General features: G+C 43.3%; 1 protein-coding gene across 1 annotated transcript; it reads left to right on the top strand.

The window, feature by feature from the left end:
• Positions 1 to 13,720: 13,720 nt before the first annotated feature.
• On the top strand, positions 13,721 to 15,722 carry LOC132131980 (E3 SUMO-protein ligase ZBED1-like). Its single transcript, XM_059544183.1, has 2 exons — positions 13,721 to 15,221; positions 15,321 to 15,722. Exons 1-2 carry the CDS (start codon positions 13,737 to 13,739, stop codon positions 15,720 to 15,722), a joined length of 1,887 nt encoding a protein of 628 aa, XP_059400166.1. The 5' UTR covers positions 13,721 to 13,736.
• The last annotated feature ends 1,656 nt before the right edge of the window (positions 15,723 to 17,378 follow it).

Here is a 17,378-nt window from a genome sequence, read left to right on the forward strand (position 1 = left end):
ACGGCAAGGATGTCCCCTTTCAGCACTAATTTTTGCTCTTGTTATTGAACCACTTGCACAAAGTATCCGTTTAGACCCCCAAATATATGGCTATCAGACTGACTACAACATATAAAATTTCGCTATATGCAGATGATATTTTGCTATACATGACCAAACCTCTCCACTCCATACCATCCATTCTTGATCAAATTGAAATGTTGGGGAAATTTTCAGGATATCGGATAAACTGGACCAAGAGTTTACTAATGCCAGTTCATGACATACCTCAAACAGCGTTGGCAAGATTCCCCTTTAAGGTTACTACTGATGAATTCACATACTTAGGCATAGAGGTTACAAAGCAACTTTCCTCTCTCGTGCAATCTAACTTTTCACCTGTATTGGATCAACTTAAAAAATAAAATTCAGTTTTGGAAAACCTTGCCATTATCAATACTTGGGAGGATAAATGCCAGCAAGATGATCTTTTTACCACAAATACTATACTTGTTTCCAAATATTCCTGTTTGCTTAACAAAATCCTTTTTCAAGAAAATTGATTCAATTATTCAACCCTTTCTGTGGGATCACAAGTCTCCAAGAATGAACAAAAAACATTTAACCAAATCTAAAATGAGGTCTATTCGGAGGTCTATTCCTTCCTAATTTTATGATGTATTATTGTATTATTGGGCGTGTACTTTAAAAAAAAAAATAAGCTCCCTCAACATCACTTCTGACACACTCCCCATTTGGTTAGCTATTGAAGTGGAAGACCATGATCCATATTTACCTGCAGCCCTAGTACTTTCACCAACGCCACTTGGCAAAGCAAAGGATGTTCAAAACCCAATCAAACATAATTTATTCCATATATGGAAACAAATCAAATCACACTTCACCCACACAACGTTACCCCTTTCTTTACTAATTGCTAAAAATCCATCCTTTGCCCCATCTAATTTAGATTCAACGTTTTCTGATTGGAGGAAATTAGGATTAAGTTGTATTCGTGATCTTTACACGGAAGGTAAATTTGCTTCCTTTGCACAACTACAAACAAAGTTTAAATTACATAGCAATAATTTCTTTAGATACCTACAGGTTAGAGACTACATCTGAAAATTTATGCCAGGTTTCGAGACACAACCACAATCTTTGCTAGATGAATGTGTTACTATACCCCCATACAAAGATAAATGTATCTCTAATATATATATAACAAATCCCCCTCGTCTAATAAATATAAAGATAGTTGGGAGAAGGACATGGGTATTCATATTCCTGATGATATCTGGGAAGAATCTCTGAAATACATACACTCCTGCTCCAACAATAAGAGACATTGTCTTATACAGTTCAAAATTATACATAGGCTTCACTTTTCAAAAGTAAAGATCCACAACATATTTCCGAACGCTTTATCAAACTGTGACAAATGTCAGTCCCCCAATGCAACATTTTTTCATGCTTTTTTTTCTTGCCCTAAAGTTATCAGTTATTGGTCTGATGTATTTAATGTACTGTCAAGAATTTTAAGAATACATTGTCACCGGAACCATTGTTGATTATCCTTGGGACATCACAGTTATTTAGAAAATTGACTTCAGCCCAGCAGCGGTTCATTTCCTACTCTCTTATTACTGCAAAAAACGTTACTTCTGATGTCATGGAAAGGGTCAGCGATTACTACTGACAAAATGTGGCTTCAAAATCTGTTCAGTACTTTACATTTGGAAAAAATTAGATTTTTGTTGAAGGATAATCTCTCAGGTTTTTATAATATTTGGCAACCCTTCATAGACTTCTTACAATCAGTATCTGTATAAACAACTGTTTTCTTTTATTTTAATTGTATAAACTCTTATTTTACTTCTTGCTGCACAAATGTATTCTACTTCCTACTCTGTTTTTTTCTGGTTTATAGGTACACTTATACAAAAGTACTTGAGCCTCTCTTATATTGTTGAAAATGGTATAATATATATGCTCAATAATAATATAAAAAAAAAGCTTAAAAAAAAACAGAGTGGAAATGGTAAATGAGACAATGAATGATCTTCTGCTGTCATCTAGTGGTCATAGTGGGAATCATGACATTAATTTTCTTTTAATAGTATTGGGTTTCTACCAGGTGAAATCTTGGTAGAAGTCTTCCACTTATCATGACAAATTTCCCATGAATTATCTCTATAAGTAAAAAAAAAAAAAAAAAAAAAAAAAAAAAATGATGATGCTTCATCCAGCAAGAAATGTCTTTTAGACAAGCTGAGATGCAAGCAGCTATATATATATATTTCAAAACTGCCTTGGTGTATTGTAGCTGTAAATGGGAGAAAGCTTTGAAGCGTTATCACATTGCTCGATGAATAAGGGACCAAATATCAATTCCACCAGATGAGTTAAAACGTTGGATGTTTAAAATAAAATGACTTATAACATTTAGATAGAACATTTAATATATAATAATATAATAATATAACACAAATAATATAACAACTGGTTTTATTATTGCACTGCAGTCATTGCAAACAGAATGAAGTACTGAACTTTGTTTTGTACTGGGGAAAATTTGCAGACGGTTTCTAAAGCAGCCTAGACGATTATGCAGCGAATATCAAACATAAACTGACTTTATTAACAAAAACTAGGCAACATCGGCACTCTATGCGCCCTTACAGGATAGAATTAATCCCCGAAGATAATTTCAGCCACGGGCACAGTAGGGGTGTCCTGCGGAATCCTGGAGAGCTGGAGTGTGACTATAGATGCTGGAGGACCCGGGTTATCAAAGAAGTTATCTTCATGGAATAATTCTATGTCTGACATATTTGTAGCGATTGGAAGTGCCAATGCTGAAAGACTAGAGAGAATGAAGGCAAATCTGCTATGATTATTTATAGTGGTTCACTCTCGTTGTGGTTGGATAAATGATGTGATTAGTGATTACATCACGGAGCCATCACGGCAGAGGCCATTAAGGATCTGCATGCGGTGATGGACTTCACGCTGAGAGCAACAAAGTGAGCAGCCCAGGCTGTGGACAGGGCCATGTGGTTTATAATTGTCCTTCAGATGCACTTTTGGTTAAACTTGTCTGACCTCAAAGATGCTGACAACAAAGTGCTGCTGAACGCTCCTGTGACTCCCTCCAGCCTTTTTGGTGATGCCGTGGAGTCCATTACTGAGCGCTTTGCGGAGGCTCAAAAGCATGCCAAAGCCATGAGTCACATGATGCCAAGACGCGCTTCCCAGCAGCAGATGGCAAGATCCAGATCCTCGTCTGCACCTGGCTCTTCCCGGTGGAGGGATAACCCCAGGTCAGCGACCACGGCTGTGAATGCTACTGCTCCTCAGCAAGAGGGATGTCCAGAGGAAGGCATGGGGTACCGGAAGGAAACACCAGACCCAGGAACTCTCACCCACCGCCAGCTGCTAAACCGTCATCCTGATGGTCAGTAGAGAGGAGAAGTGTGCAAGCAGCCCGGCTTCCAAGCGCCACAAGTTCATGTTTTCAAATGTTTGTGTGTTGGATGTTCGTTTAATAAAAATGCATACATTTTCCAAAAACAAAAGAGCTCATTCCTCCACACTCAGTCAAAGTGGTGCTGCTCGCCCTGCCTCAGAGCAGTGCAGATCCACCACCCACACAGGTTATAGTAGCACATCACTCCAACGTCCAAGGTACTAAAGCCACTATGTCAGTTCCTGAGCGTGTGGAAAGTTCTCACACTGGCTACTCGTGTGTGATAGAACGCGGGTATACCCTTAAATTCAGATGCAGACCACCCCGTTTCAATGATGTGGTGCAGTCTCTTCCATTGTCTCGAAATGCCCTGGTTCTGAGACAAGTGGTATGCAAAAAGGAGCGATAGAACGAGTCCCTCCCAGCAAGCTGGAGAGTGGGTTTTACATCCGCTATTTTGTGGTACCCAAAAGAAATGGGGGGCTCTGCCCGATTCTAGATCTAAGGCCCATCGACAGAGCGCTTTGCAAGGTCCATTCAGGATGATAACACTGAAACAAACCGGGGACTGGTTTGCGTCCGTGGACTTAAAGGACGCTTACTTTCACATTCAGATAGCACCACATCACAGACTTTTGAGGGAACAGTGTACCAATACTCTGTTCTCCCGTTCGGTCTGGCTTTGGCCCCACGCACTTTCACGAAGTGCGAGAATGCAGAACTTTCCCCCCTCAGAGTGAGTGGGATAATCATCAACTATCTTGATGATTGGGTGATTTTAGCTCAGTCTTGGGACACGTTAGTCAGCCATGTAGCCATGCTGCTTCGTCACTTGGAGTTCCTAGGGCTATTTGTCAACATGCAGAAGAGCATCTTCGCCCCGAGTCAGGCTATAACGTAACTGGGAGTGTGCTTCGATTCAATGGAGATGCGAGCACGCCTCTCTCAGGATCGCACGGCGGTCATTTTGTCTTCCCTGTGCCATTTCAGACTTGGCAACTCTGGCAGAGTCGGAGCGCCTGAGGATGAGGCGGAGCTGGAGGGATGGAGGAGCCTGACAGAGCCAGAGGGATGGAGTGACGAGGCGAACCCAGAGGAGTGGACTCCCGAGTCGGTGGATGGTCGACGACTGACCATGGTGATGACGGGCCATGGTGGAGACGAGGGAGCTAGGATCCAAGGCGGAGCTGATGGGTCAAAGGAGCGGAGACAGGGGATCCTCATGCCAAGGCAGAGCTGGAGACTGGAAGTCCCGAGGGGGATCAGAGCACCCAGATGGTGCTGACTGAGGGTGGGCTGAGGGACTGACAGGCACCAGCAGAGATGGAGCTGAGGAACTGGCTGGCTTAAGAGGAGGTGGGAGAGGGAGACTGGGAGGGAACACAGGAGGACTTGAGCTTGGTGGAACCCTATCATAATCATGCACAAAACAGAATACAAGACAAAAAGACAATGTACAAGAACAGTAACAATATACCCAATGACCTGAAGCATATGTGTGTTTATTTAAAAAAGGGTTTTTGTATGAATTAATTAGAGAAGAGGGTCCCACTTTATATTAAGTGGCCTTAACTACTATGTACTTACATCAAAAAATAAATACAATGTACTTATTGTGTTCATATTGTCTTGCAACTTTTTTTTTTGCTGCTATTGAGGTGGGAAACAGGTAAGGTTAGGGACAGATTTGGTGATATGGGTAAGTTTAAGTGTGTGTTAAGGTGTAAGGGATGGGTCAACGTGTAATTATACATGTAATTACAGAAATTAATTACAGATGTAATTATGTGTAGATATTTTTCAAATATAAGTACAATGTAAAAACATGTATGTACACAATAAGTGCATTGTACCAAATTTATAATTAACATTTAACTACATAGTAGTTAAGGCCACTTAATATAAAGTGGGTCCGAGAAGAGTCTGTAACTGTTTCAGAGAGAGCTCAGTAGGAGGAAGATTCTCCCCACATACTCTTAGGTCATAAAAACGATCTGGTCTGGCTGAGGTGTCGTGGTTGGGATGGTAACTAGGGGTCTTGGGTCATTCGCAGACATCCTGGCACCTAGTATGTTTATTGGGTAAAGGGTCTGAATAATTGATTTGCTAAATCAAATGAAAAATGGTGTGTCTGATTGGTCCAGCCCTACAGCTGTTTGACGGGGGGAGATTGGGGAAACAACTAGCCTAATAATTTTGTTTAAGTTTGTAATAAAATGATTACCCCATGGAGGATCATTTTACTTGTTTCAAGTAAAATGCACTTAAATGCACTCCCAACCTGGGGTGTGTTTCCCAAAAGCATTGTTAGCCAACTAGGGTCGTTAGTTCCGTCATTACCAACATAGTTCAATGATTCTGTGTTTTCCGAAACCATAGTTCAAATGAACATCAGTGGCGGAGTTTGCAATTACATACGATTTTAATATTAATAGTAGTAAAATGTATATAAAATACTTTATTTGTAGCTGACTGTGCCACCTAGAGTTTATACAAAAAATAAATAAATAAAACTCAGGTTCACACAGGTTCCTTTATTTTACAGGGATGGAACTGTGGAAAACATCACCCAAACAAAAGATGAGAACAAAACTATTTATTACAATCAATAAAAAAAAGAAAGAAAACAAAACAGTGAAAAGTCCAAGTCCAAACTCGATAGACAGTCTGAGTTCAATTCGGTCTCTGTTGGGCATTAGCATCACTGCTGGTGACCATTAAACTCTCAGTTTCTCAGAGAATGACATCGCTGGAAGATAGAGAATATACTGCCAGCATACACGGTTAAAATGCACAATCAAATCTTCACTAAAAACAACTTATCTTTAAAAGAAATTGGCCTATCTGAAAAATCACTCATTTAAATAAAATCATCCCAAGTGAATTCATTTCTTTCCTTAAGTCAATTGTCTGCACAATGTTAAGGTCAAATTTATTCGTTGGCAGAGAAAAGACGCTATTCCTGACTCTCTTGTTTTATTCCTGTATTCACCATAATCTGGGTGTTTGGTCTCCAGAGCTGACACTTACAACAGATTCTTGCGAGCTCGTCCAAAATGGGATGATGGAGAACGAGATCATGGCGGATCATGCTAGGAAACAGCTGGTGTGGGACATCAAGAGAGACCTAGTATCCTTACCTGCTAACAAACTGTATTGGACCAATACCTGGACACGACACAACTGAACTGGACCTGGAGGACAGTGAGGTGTGTTTCGAGCATATTGATGCTTTCATTTCTAGTGAACTCTTACTAGAGACTGATGATCAAGGTCTGAGTGAACCATTTCATTGCAAGAGACTGTAAAATCAATTAACCAGATTGTTGACAGCAGCAAGTTGACACAAACAATCATAACTGGCATACTTCACGCACACCACCTACAAATGACACCTTCTTACCACCATTGCACCAACACGACACAAGCTCAGGTGGTGTTGGAGGGTTTGGATCTGAAACAAACCTAGATATGCAAAAATGCTTCAGAGTATGAAGAATAGGGCTGCACAATAAATCGCATGCGATATTTAATGTGCATCTTGTCAGTAAAGCTGGTTCTGTAATCAGCTGTAAATCTCCATCACCTGTACACTTTCCCATGGAGCAGCATTTACTACACAGAGCCAATATTCACTGACAATCTGTGCAAAACAGCTTGTCAGTGAGCAGCTTTCTTTTGGTGACACACTCTGCTGTGTGCTGTAGAGTGGTTTGTGATTGCAGCTCTGCTTATCTGTTGAATCTTACTATCATTCTCTGTTGCCTAAAGTGATAAAATATAATCTAATTCCCACCATATATCCAATATTATCTATCAATCTAATTTGACTAATCTGACCGTTCAATTTAAAATTTTTAATCACGAGTGCAGCGTGCCATAAGCACATTCATTAGCCATTTTGCTTCACATTCACGTTTCTATTCAAGTTTCTATTCGCATCTGTTATCATTTTCTTTTTTTTATCATTTTCTTTTCTCTCTTGGTCCTTTTTTCAGGAGTTCATCAAACAACAGTGGTAAGTCAAAATCATTCTTCAATCACGGTGAGTAATGGCTATTTCTCCTGCTATTGTTGTTTGCACCTCCTATTAAAATGTTGGGTAGTACAATTGGACAATGAAAAATGCTACCTGTAAAGTTATGGTTTATTAACGTCTACACCTATCACAACCCTAAACCTACCCTTACAGTAATCCAAATAAAAAAAATGATGTGTTATATTCGCGGTTGTAGCTAGAAGGGATACATCTACAGGAAACCAACAATAAATATATATTTTTTACCTATAAGATTGTGTTTTATTAAAGTATACACTTACCCCAACCCTAAACATACCCTTACAGTAAAGCAGATACATTAAATATTGTTGTTCAGCATGAGAAAAATAATGCAATATTGATGTGCAGTAAAGCATGGTAGGAAAATCTGATGGATAGGATAAAATGTCAGGACACCGGCTAAAGTGGCTTTACAGCAGGGCAACTGGATGACAGTGAGGCGGCATAGTCAAAATACTGCTCGTCCACTCCGATCAAAACAGTAAAAAGGTTCTCCCCACTCACTGACCAACCCACTGAGAAACCTGATGAAAGTGCTCTAGTTATTGCCAATTCTATTGTACGAAACATGAAAATAGAGACACCAGCCCCCATAGTCCAAAGTTTTCCGGGAGCCAGAGTGCCTGACATCTTGGCAAATTTAAAAGTGCTGGCTAATGGTAAATTTAAATTCAGTTAGATTTTTATTTATGCCGGTGCTAATGATGTTCGACTTTGCCAGTCGGAAATCACTAAAAACAACATTAAAGAGGTGTGTGAACTTGCAAGTACAATAACAGACACTGTAATATGCTATGGTCTCCTCCCTGCTTACTGTGGTGATGAGATACATAGCAGATTGTCATCACTCAGTGGCTGGATGTCTAAGTGGTTCCCACAGAAAAAAATAGGTTTCACAGACAATTGGACGAGTTTTTGGGGCAGACCTGACCTGTTGAAAAGAGATGGTCTTCATCCCTTTCTGGGGTGGTGCCGCTCTTCTGTCTAGAAATATGGAACATAGTCTTAGAGTTTGCACTTGACTAACTGGGGCCCAGGTCAGGAAGCAGACAGACTGGCTAAACCGACCGTTTGCTAACCACCTCACGCCACAGAAATCAGTTAATTCTCAGCACATAGAGAATCTTTCACCTAGATATAACACTATATAGACTGTGTTTGTTCCCCGAACTAAAAAAAAAACAAAAAACGTCCAAACCAATTTGAGAGTAACAATTTAATTGATGTTCAAAAAAAACAAAAAACAAAAAAAAACAAGAGAAAAAAAAACAGATGTAATATGGATAAATAAATGATAAAAATTGACTTATTTAATATCAGGTCTCTTTCTATCAGGTCACTTTTTGTAAATGATATGATCCCTGATCATAATCTAGATGTGCTCTGTTTGACAGAAACCTGGCTAAAACCTGATGATTAAATTATTTTAAATGAGTCTACCCCTAAATATTATTTTTATAAACATGAGCCACATCCAAAAGGTAAAAGGGGAGGTGTTGCTACTATTTATCAAAATATTTTCAGTATTTCTCAGAGGGCAGGCTTCAGGTATAACTCGTTTGAAGTAATTGTGCTTCATATAACATTATCCAGAAAAACAAGTGTCAATGATAAATCCCCTGTGATTCTTGCTCTATTGAGAGCCCAGTTGAAAATTAGTCAATCACCATTTCTCAATGCTACGCCCCCTTCAGCGACGTCTTCTGCCCTAAACGGGCCTCCAAGCTGCCTCCACACCGGCCGTGGGACTGTGCCATCGATCTGCTGCCGGGTGAACCAGTGCCAAAGGGAAGGATATATCCCCTATCCATTCCCGAGGAGAAGGCCATGGAGGAATACATCAAGGAGGCGCTGGCCCAAGGGTATATTCGTCCATCTACCTCCCCTGCTGCTTCGAGCTTTTTCTTCGTAGAGAAGAAGGATGGAGTCTTAAGGCCATGTATTGATTACCGAGCACTCAATAACATCACTGTAAAATTCCGGTACTCACTTCCCCTCATCCCAGCTTCCCCCTGGAACATCTCCGTGGTCCCACTGTGTTCACCAAGTTGGACCTCCGCAGCGCATACAACCTCATCCGGATACGTGAGGGGGACGAGCGGAAGACCGCCTTCATTACCCCTACTGGTCACTACGAATATTGCGTCATGCCGTATGGGCTTGTTAACGCCCCCTCCGTATTCCAGGATATCATCCACGAGGTGCTCCGGGATTTCCTCCACAAGTCCGTCTTGGTATATATCGATGATATCCTCATCTATTCCCGGAGCCTGGCAGAACATCAACGCCACATTGCGGAGGTCCTGCAACGCCTGAGGGACTACCAGCTCTACCTCAAAGCCGAAAAATGTTCCTTCCATCAGCCCTCAGTGCAGTTCCTTGGCTATACCATCAATCACAGTGGCATCTGGATGGACGAGGGGAAGGTGAGCGCAGTCAAGGATTGGCCCACTCCAACCACCATCAAAGAATTGCAGCGATTCCTTGGCTTCGCCAATTTCTATAGACGGTTTATACGCAACTTCAGTACCATCACCAGTCCTCTTACCAATCTCCTCCGCCAGAAACCTAAGTCCCTCTCCTGGACTCCAACCGCCACAGAAGTCTTCCAAACCCTTAAACAGGGCTTTACGACCGCCCCACTCCTGGTCCATCCTGATCCTGATCGGCCCTTCGTGGTGGAAGTGGACGCCTCAACCACCGGAGTGGGAGCGGTCCTATCCCAGCAGCAGGGGAATCCCAGCCGCCTCCATCCATGCGCCTTCTTCTCCCGGAAACTCAACCCGGCGGAGGTAAACTATGACATCGGAAATTGGGAATTGCTAGCCATCAAACTAGCTCTGGCGGAATGGAGGCATTGGCTAGAGGGAGCCAAACACCCATTTCAAGTCCTCACTGACCATAAGAACCTAGAATACCTTCGAGAAGCCAAGAGACTCAATCCCAGAAAGGCCCACTGGGCGTTATTCTTCACCCGCTTCCAATTCACCATCTCGTACCGCCCAGGGGTGAAAAACGTAAAGGCTGATGTCCTATCCAGATGCTACACTCTCGAAGAAAAATCTGAAACTCCAGAAACCATCTTACCAGAAAAAATCATTGTCTCTCCGATTACTTGGTCTTCTGACACTCTTCCTCCAGCCGAGCCTCCTACCAACACCCCGCCGGGTTGCCCACCGGGACACCTATGCATCCCCAGGACATGGCGCACCCAACTCATCCACTCCACTCATATGTCACTTGGCACTGGTCACCTGGGGGTCAATGAAACCCTCTCGCTGCTAAGGGAATGCTTCTGGTGGCCCAACATGGCCTCGGATGTCAGGAGGTACGTGAGTGGATGTACAAGCTGCGCCATGTCCAAAAGTCCTCGCCATCTACCATCTGGCAAGCTCCATCCTCTGCCCGTTCCTAATCGCCCGTGGTCACACCTATTACGGACCTCCCGCCTTCAGATAACAATACCTGTATTTTGGTTATACTGGATAGATTTTCTAAATCCTGTCGTCTTCTTCCTCTAAAGGGCCTACCTATAGCCATGGAAACGGCTGAATTACTGTTCAACCATGTCTTCAGGTACTTCGGCATCCCAGAAGATACCGTATCGGACCGAGGCCCCCAGTTCATCTCCCGGGTGTGGAAAGCCTTCCATTTCCTCCTAGGTGTGGCCATCAGCCTGTCCTCCAGGTATCATCCTCAATCAAACGGGCAGACAGAGAGGAAGGTCCAGGAGATCGGACGCTTCCTCCGTACCTTCTGTCACGGCCACCAGAACTCCTGGAACCAATTCCTGGGGTGGGCCGAGTACGTACAGAATTCCCTCCGCCAACCCACCACCGGACTCACTCCCTTCCAGTGCATACTCGGCTCCCAACCACCTCTATTCCCCTGGTCATTTGAACCCTCGGATGTCCCCGCCATCGACTACTGGTTCCGGGAGAGCGAGAGGGTCTGGGACGCGGCACATCACCAACTTCAGCGGGCACTTCACAGACGCAGGACAACAGCCGACCTTCGCCGATCCGAGGCTCCTAACTACCGACCCGGTCAGAAGGTCTGGCTGTCCACCCCGGACATCTGCCTGCGTCTACCCTGCCGCAAGCTCAGTCCCAGATTCATTGGCCCATTCACCATCACCCAGCAGATCAATCCGGTCACTTACAAACTCCAGCTTCCCCCTGAGTACCAGATTCACCCCACATTCCATGTGTCACTCCTTAAAACTCACCATCCTTCTGTCTCTCCCTCCACAGAACCTGGAGGTCCCACGCAACGATATCCTGGATCCCACATTACTCGATACCTTCCACTCCAATCATCCCAACCGACCAGCTCCCAGGGGAAGAGGACTCCCACCACATCGTCGGGGTCCCCGGCCCTCAGGGGCGGGCTGTGGGGAGGGGGGTACTGTTACAAACACGCCAGGTTCTACCTCCACACAATCACAACGCACACCCTCACCGGAGTTCTAAATCACATCCACCTGATCCTCATCACCAGCCTATCACCGCAGCACCATAAAAGCCACACACACGCACTCAAACATTGTCTGGTCACGTTCGCGACAAGATCATTCCTGTATGCTTACTATAAGGACTAACTCCTCTTCTACTCTCTCCAGCGATTCTCTCCGAATACCCAGTTCCCCAAGTGTGCGTGTGTGTGGCTCACCGTCCCTCCAAGAAGTCTTCACCCATAGCAGATATGCTCACTGAATATAAACGTAACAGAGCACTCAGATCATTAGGATCGAGTCAGTTGGAAATACCAAGGGTTCACACAAAACAAGGGGAGTCCTCCTTTAGTTACTATGCCGCCCGCAGTTGGAATCAACTTCCAGAAGAGATCAGATGTGCTAAAACACTGGCCGCATTTAAATCTAGAATTAAAACTCATCTGTTTAGCGATGCATTTCTTGAATGAGCACTGTGCAATGTCTGAACTGATTGCATTTTGACTGATTTTTATGTAAAACCATTTTCTGTTTCTAACTGTTTTTAAATTCATTTTAAATAAGTAAATTTTTAAATCATTTTAAAAGCTTAAAGTTGCTTGTTTTATTTTTGTTATTTTTCTTCATGATTATTTTACTTTCTTATATGTAAAGCACTTTGAATTACCATTGTGTACGAAATGTGCTATATAAATAAACTTGCCTTACCTAGCCTTGCCTAATATTCAGATCCATTAAAGGATTTTTAGGCTGCATTAATTAGGAAAACCGGAACCAGGAACACTTCCCATAACACACCATGTACTTGCTACATTGTTAGAAGAATGACATCTACGCTAATATTAGTCTGTTTCTCTCTTATTCCAAGGTCACTGTAGCCACCAGATCCAGTCTGTTTCCAGGTCAGATGGTCACCTCAGTCACCCGGATCCAGTACGTATCCATCCCATGGTGGATCAGCACCTAGAGAGGACCTCTATAGCACTGAATGTCAGCGGAGACCAGGACAACTAGACCTGGTCTCCTAGACGGAGATTGGGACAAGACCACAGGAAACAGATGGTTATTCTGCACAATCTGACCTTGCTGCAGCCTGATATTGAACTGCTGGTTTCATCTGGTCAGAGGAAAACTGGACCCCCGACTGAGCCTGGTTTCTCCCAAGGTTTTTCTCCCAGAGTGAGCCGGTCGTGCTGCTGTCCAAAGTGTACAGGAGAAGGGAGACAGGACTGTCCACATTGCTGCATTTGCGGTGAGGAGAGACACTGGGCAGCTGGGTGCTTGAGATGACCTCGGTGACAGGGAAACGGGAACCGCCCACTGCAGAGGGACATTCAGTGTCCGCAGAGCGAATGTCCCAAACTGATTCAACCTACTTAAAACTGGACCGACCTGAAGGAAGAAAAGCCATATATCAAAGACCCACAAACCACAGAGACAAAAGGATGAATCAACACTGATAGGAAGCAATGCTTTGGGGATGCTATGGGGATGCTGGGATTGCTTCCCATAGGAAGCAAAGTAGGGATGTAACGATATTGACGATATCGCGCTATCGCGGTGGTAAACGTGTCTCGATATCGTCGTGGTTGGGTTACAATATTAAAAGGACAGGTGTCCGTCAAAAAGCAAGAGGAATAAACACAGTCCCGCGGAACAAATCATTGTTAACTACATAGACCATGATCCTTTGCGCTGCGTCGTCACAACAACCGTTGTTAAGCCAATAGGATTGCACGCTGCACGCTGTCCACACAAGCTCACAGCAAGCCAGCATGGCCGACAGCGATACTTGTAAGGATGAAAACAACAACCCCGAATTTGAGATTGTGCCAGCCCCTGCAGCTTTTAAATCAGATGTCTGGAAACATTTTGGTTTCGCCGTGTCAAAAAACGCAAAAGGAGAGAAGGTGGTGGACAGACAATGGACTATGTGCAAGCACTGCCACAGTAAACTGCGATACAACACAGGAAACACAAGCAACATGCGAAGTCATCAGACGACCCATCATCCTGAAAAGTTTGCAGATTCTCTCACAAAGAAAGTCCTGTCCGGTCAAAAAACCCTGAAGGAGGCATTTTCAACAACTATGCCACACAACAGCGCAAGGGCTCAAGAAATCACGAGGTACATCGCGGAATACATAGCGTGTGATTTACGTCCCTTTTCTGCAGTAGATGGCAAAGGATTTAAAAGGTTAGTGGCCAAGCTTGAGCCGAAGTATCAAATGCCGTCGCGGGCTCATTTTAGTCAAACTGTGTTCCCTGCTCTTTACCGTGAGACAAAAGAACGTGTCATGTTGAACCTTAAACAGTCCGAGTGCATTGCTATTACCACTGATGGGTGGACTTCAAGAGCGACTCACAGTTACATCACTATTACGGCACATGTTTTGACGAGTGAATGGGAAATGCAGAGTTACGTTTTACAAACTAGACAGCTTAGCGAATCACACACTGGCGTAAACATAGCTGAAGTCCTTAAATCTGCAGTCAAAGAGTGGGGGCTGGACAAGATTGGAACAAGGATCGCTGTTGTTACTGACAACGCAAGCAACATGCGAGTAGCAGTAAAGGAAGCCGAACTGTCCCCTCACATACGGTGCTTTGCGCACACACTAAACCTGGCCTCCAAAGCAGGTTTAAAGGTCAACGCAGTGAGCCGCCTCCTCGGTAGAGTCAGACGTGTAGCAAGTTTTTTTCACCGCAGTTCTACAGCCACAGCCGTGCTGACCACCAAACAAAAACTACTCAATCTCCCTGTACATAAACTCATTATTGATGTAGTGACAAGATGGAATAGCTCTCTGGACATGGTGGAGCGCTATCTTGAACAGCAACAAGCTGTTGCTGCAGCCCTACTGAGTGATGAACTGAGACACAAGTCACGTGAAATTGACACTTTGGACACATCTGACATTGCAAATGCAGAGGATCTTGTGAAGATTCTTTTACCAATAAAAAAGGCCACAACTGTTCTCTGTGATGAGTTGCAACCAACAATATCTCTCATTTCACCACTAAAACAAATGATTCAAGACAGCATGGCCACAGATAATCATGACTCAAATGCCATTGCTCAGATGAAGGTAGCCATTCTGAAGGATCTTACTGACAGATACCAAGGAGAGGATGAAAAGTTCATGCAGGAGAGCAGTGCGTTGGATCCACGCTTTCGGACCTTGCAACATCTAGGCAGTGGAGAGAGAGAGGACGTCTTTGAAAGAATAAAGTTCAAAGCATCACAGATGCAACAACAGGTAAAAAATGTTAAAGCTGTGCCATAGAGAAAATTGAGAGAAATACAATAAAATGTAACAAAATGCTGATATAATGTATTTTTATCATTTATGAACCAGGACCAAGATGTGCTGCCCAGGAGCCCACATCCAGCAGATCTGGACGACAGCAGCGCGAGCTTTGTGCCTCCTCTTAAGAAGCATGCCCTTGAGGACCTCCTTGGCTCTTCTTTTAGCAGTAATCAAGTCACAGGTGGAATTCAGGCAGAAATTGACTCTTACTGCAAAGAAGCATTAGTTTCACTGTCTGCTTGCCCTCTTAAGTGGTGGAGAGACAATGCAGGGCGGTATCCTATTCTGTCTTCATTAGCAAAGACCTACCTGTGTATACCCGCTACCTCAGTGCCCAGTGAAAGGGTATTTTCAACAGCAGGGGATATTGTAAATGCCCAGAGGTCTCTTCTTCTCCCTTGCAATGTAGATCTTTTGATTTTTCTAAAGAAAAACTTGAACATTAGCTAAAGAATAGTTCAGTGTTTTTCAGAAGGCTTTTTGCCAGACAGTTTAAGGATTTTTTTTACTGTTCTTTTTTTTTTTTTCTTGTAATGTAGATATTTTGATCTTTCTGATGAAAAACGTGAACATAAGCTAAATGATAGGTCAGTGTTTTTTTAAGGCTTTTTGACTGACTATTTTATTTAAGTTTAAGTTATGTTTCTAAATACCAGTTTTAAAAGGCTGTCCTTATTTGCCTTGCACATTTAAACCTGACTTAACTTGATCTTTGTTTGCACTTAAAGGGAATTGCCTATTGTTTACAATTGTTCTAGCTGCTTCTTAACTTGAACATTGCACAGAAGAATCAGTTATGCAACCAAATATTACTATACAGAATATTGATGTTCCTGACTACAACTTGCACTTTAAAAGCACTATGTGATCAGTGTTTTATGTTGTCATGGATCCATAAATACAACAATAAATTGCCTGTTGACTGGCAAAAGCAGAATAAATGTCGGTATTTTTTCGCTATTATCATCACAAACACTATCGTGGGCTATTTAACAATACCGTGAGCTTTTCCACAATATCGCAATAAATATCGTACCGTGAGGTCAATATCGAAATTGTATCGTACCGTGAGATTTTGATATCGTTACATCCCTAAAGCAAAGCATAGGAAGCAAAGCTATGGGGATGCTTTGCTTCCATCCCATGGAAGGGATGCTTGACTCATTAAGGGATGAGGGTTGTATATCCTACCTAGATGATGTCCTGTGTTACGCAAAGTCATTTGAAGAGCACATTGAGAGCCTTAGGAGAGTGTTAAGGGCCCTCCGATGTCACAGGGTAAAACTGAATCCTGAAAAATGTGAGATGTACGAGGGGCACCTGGTGTCAGCCGAAGGAATGACGGTAGATCCAAGGGACCTGGAAGCTTTTCAATATCTCACACGCAGGTCTACACAGATGGTGGGCAATGTATGAAGGTTACTGGGTTTCCCCAGCTATTACCGCATATTTATCCAGGATGTCTCCAGAGTTGCAAGACCCCTGTACGAATTGCTGCAGGCAAAGATGGGGGCAGAGAAAGAGTTGCACAACCGAAGGAAAGTGAAGGGGGCCTCAAGTTCCCACAAAGACTATCTGGAGTTAAACCTACCTTTTACGCTCCACTCTGGTGTCTGAAGAAGGCCTGTGGGCGATCCTTTGCCAGCGACAGGGGAGGAAACCGAGGATAATTGGGTATGGGTCCAGGACACTGACGAATGCTGAGAAAAACTATTGGTTGCACAGCGGTAAGCTTGAATTCCTTGCCTTGAATTGGGCAGTCTGCGAGAAATTCCAGGATTACCTGTTCTATGCCAAGCACTTCACAGTGTACATTGACAACAACCCACTGACATACATGATGAGCATAGCAAAGCTAAATGCTGTGGGCCATCACTGGGGGAGCTGTCTGACTTCCAGGTCGACATCAAATACCAGCCAGGATGAGTTAACATTGATGCCGAAACTCTGTCCCGTCTTCCCCTGGAGATTTAAGCTTTAGAGCTAGAGTGCACAGATGAGTTACATACTAGCATTGTACAAGTGGCCTGGTAGGGTAGTTGTGTGTCCAGGGAAAAGGATGTGGCCTGAATCACTGTCTTTTACCTGTCCACTGTGGAAGATGAA

The sequence above is a fragment of the Carassius carassius genome, chromosome 4 (assembly GCF_963082965.1).
Source record: "Carassius carassius chromosome 4, fCarCar2.1, whole genome shotgun sequence".
NCBI classification, from domain to species: Eukaryota; Metazoa; Chordata; class Actinopteri; order Cypriniformes; family Cyprinidae; genus Carassius; species Carassius carassius.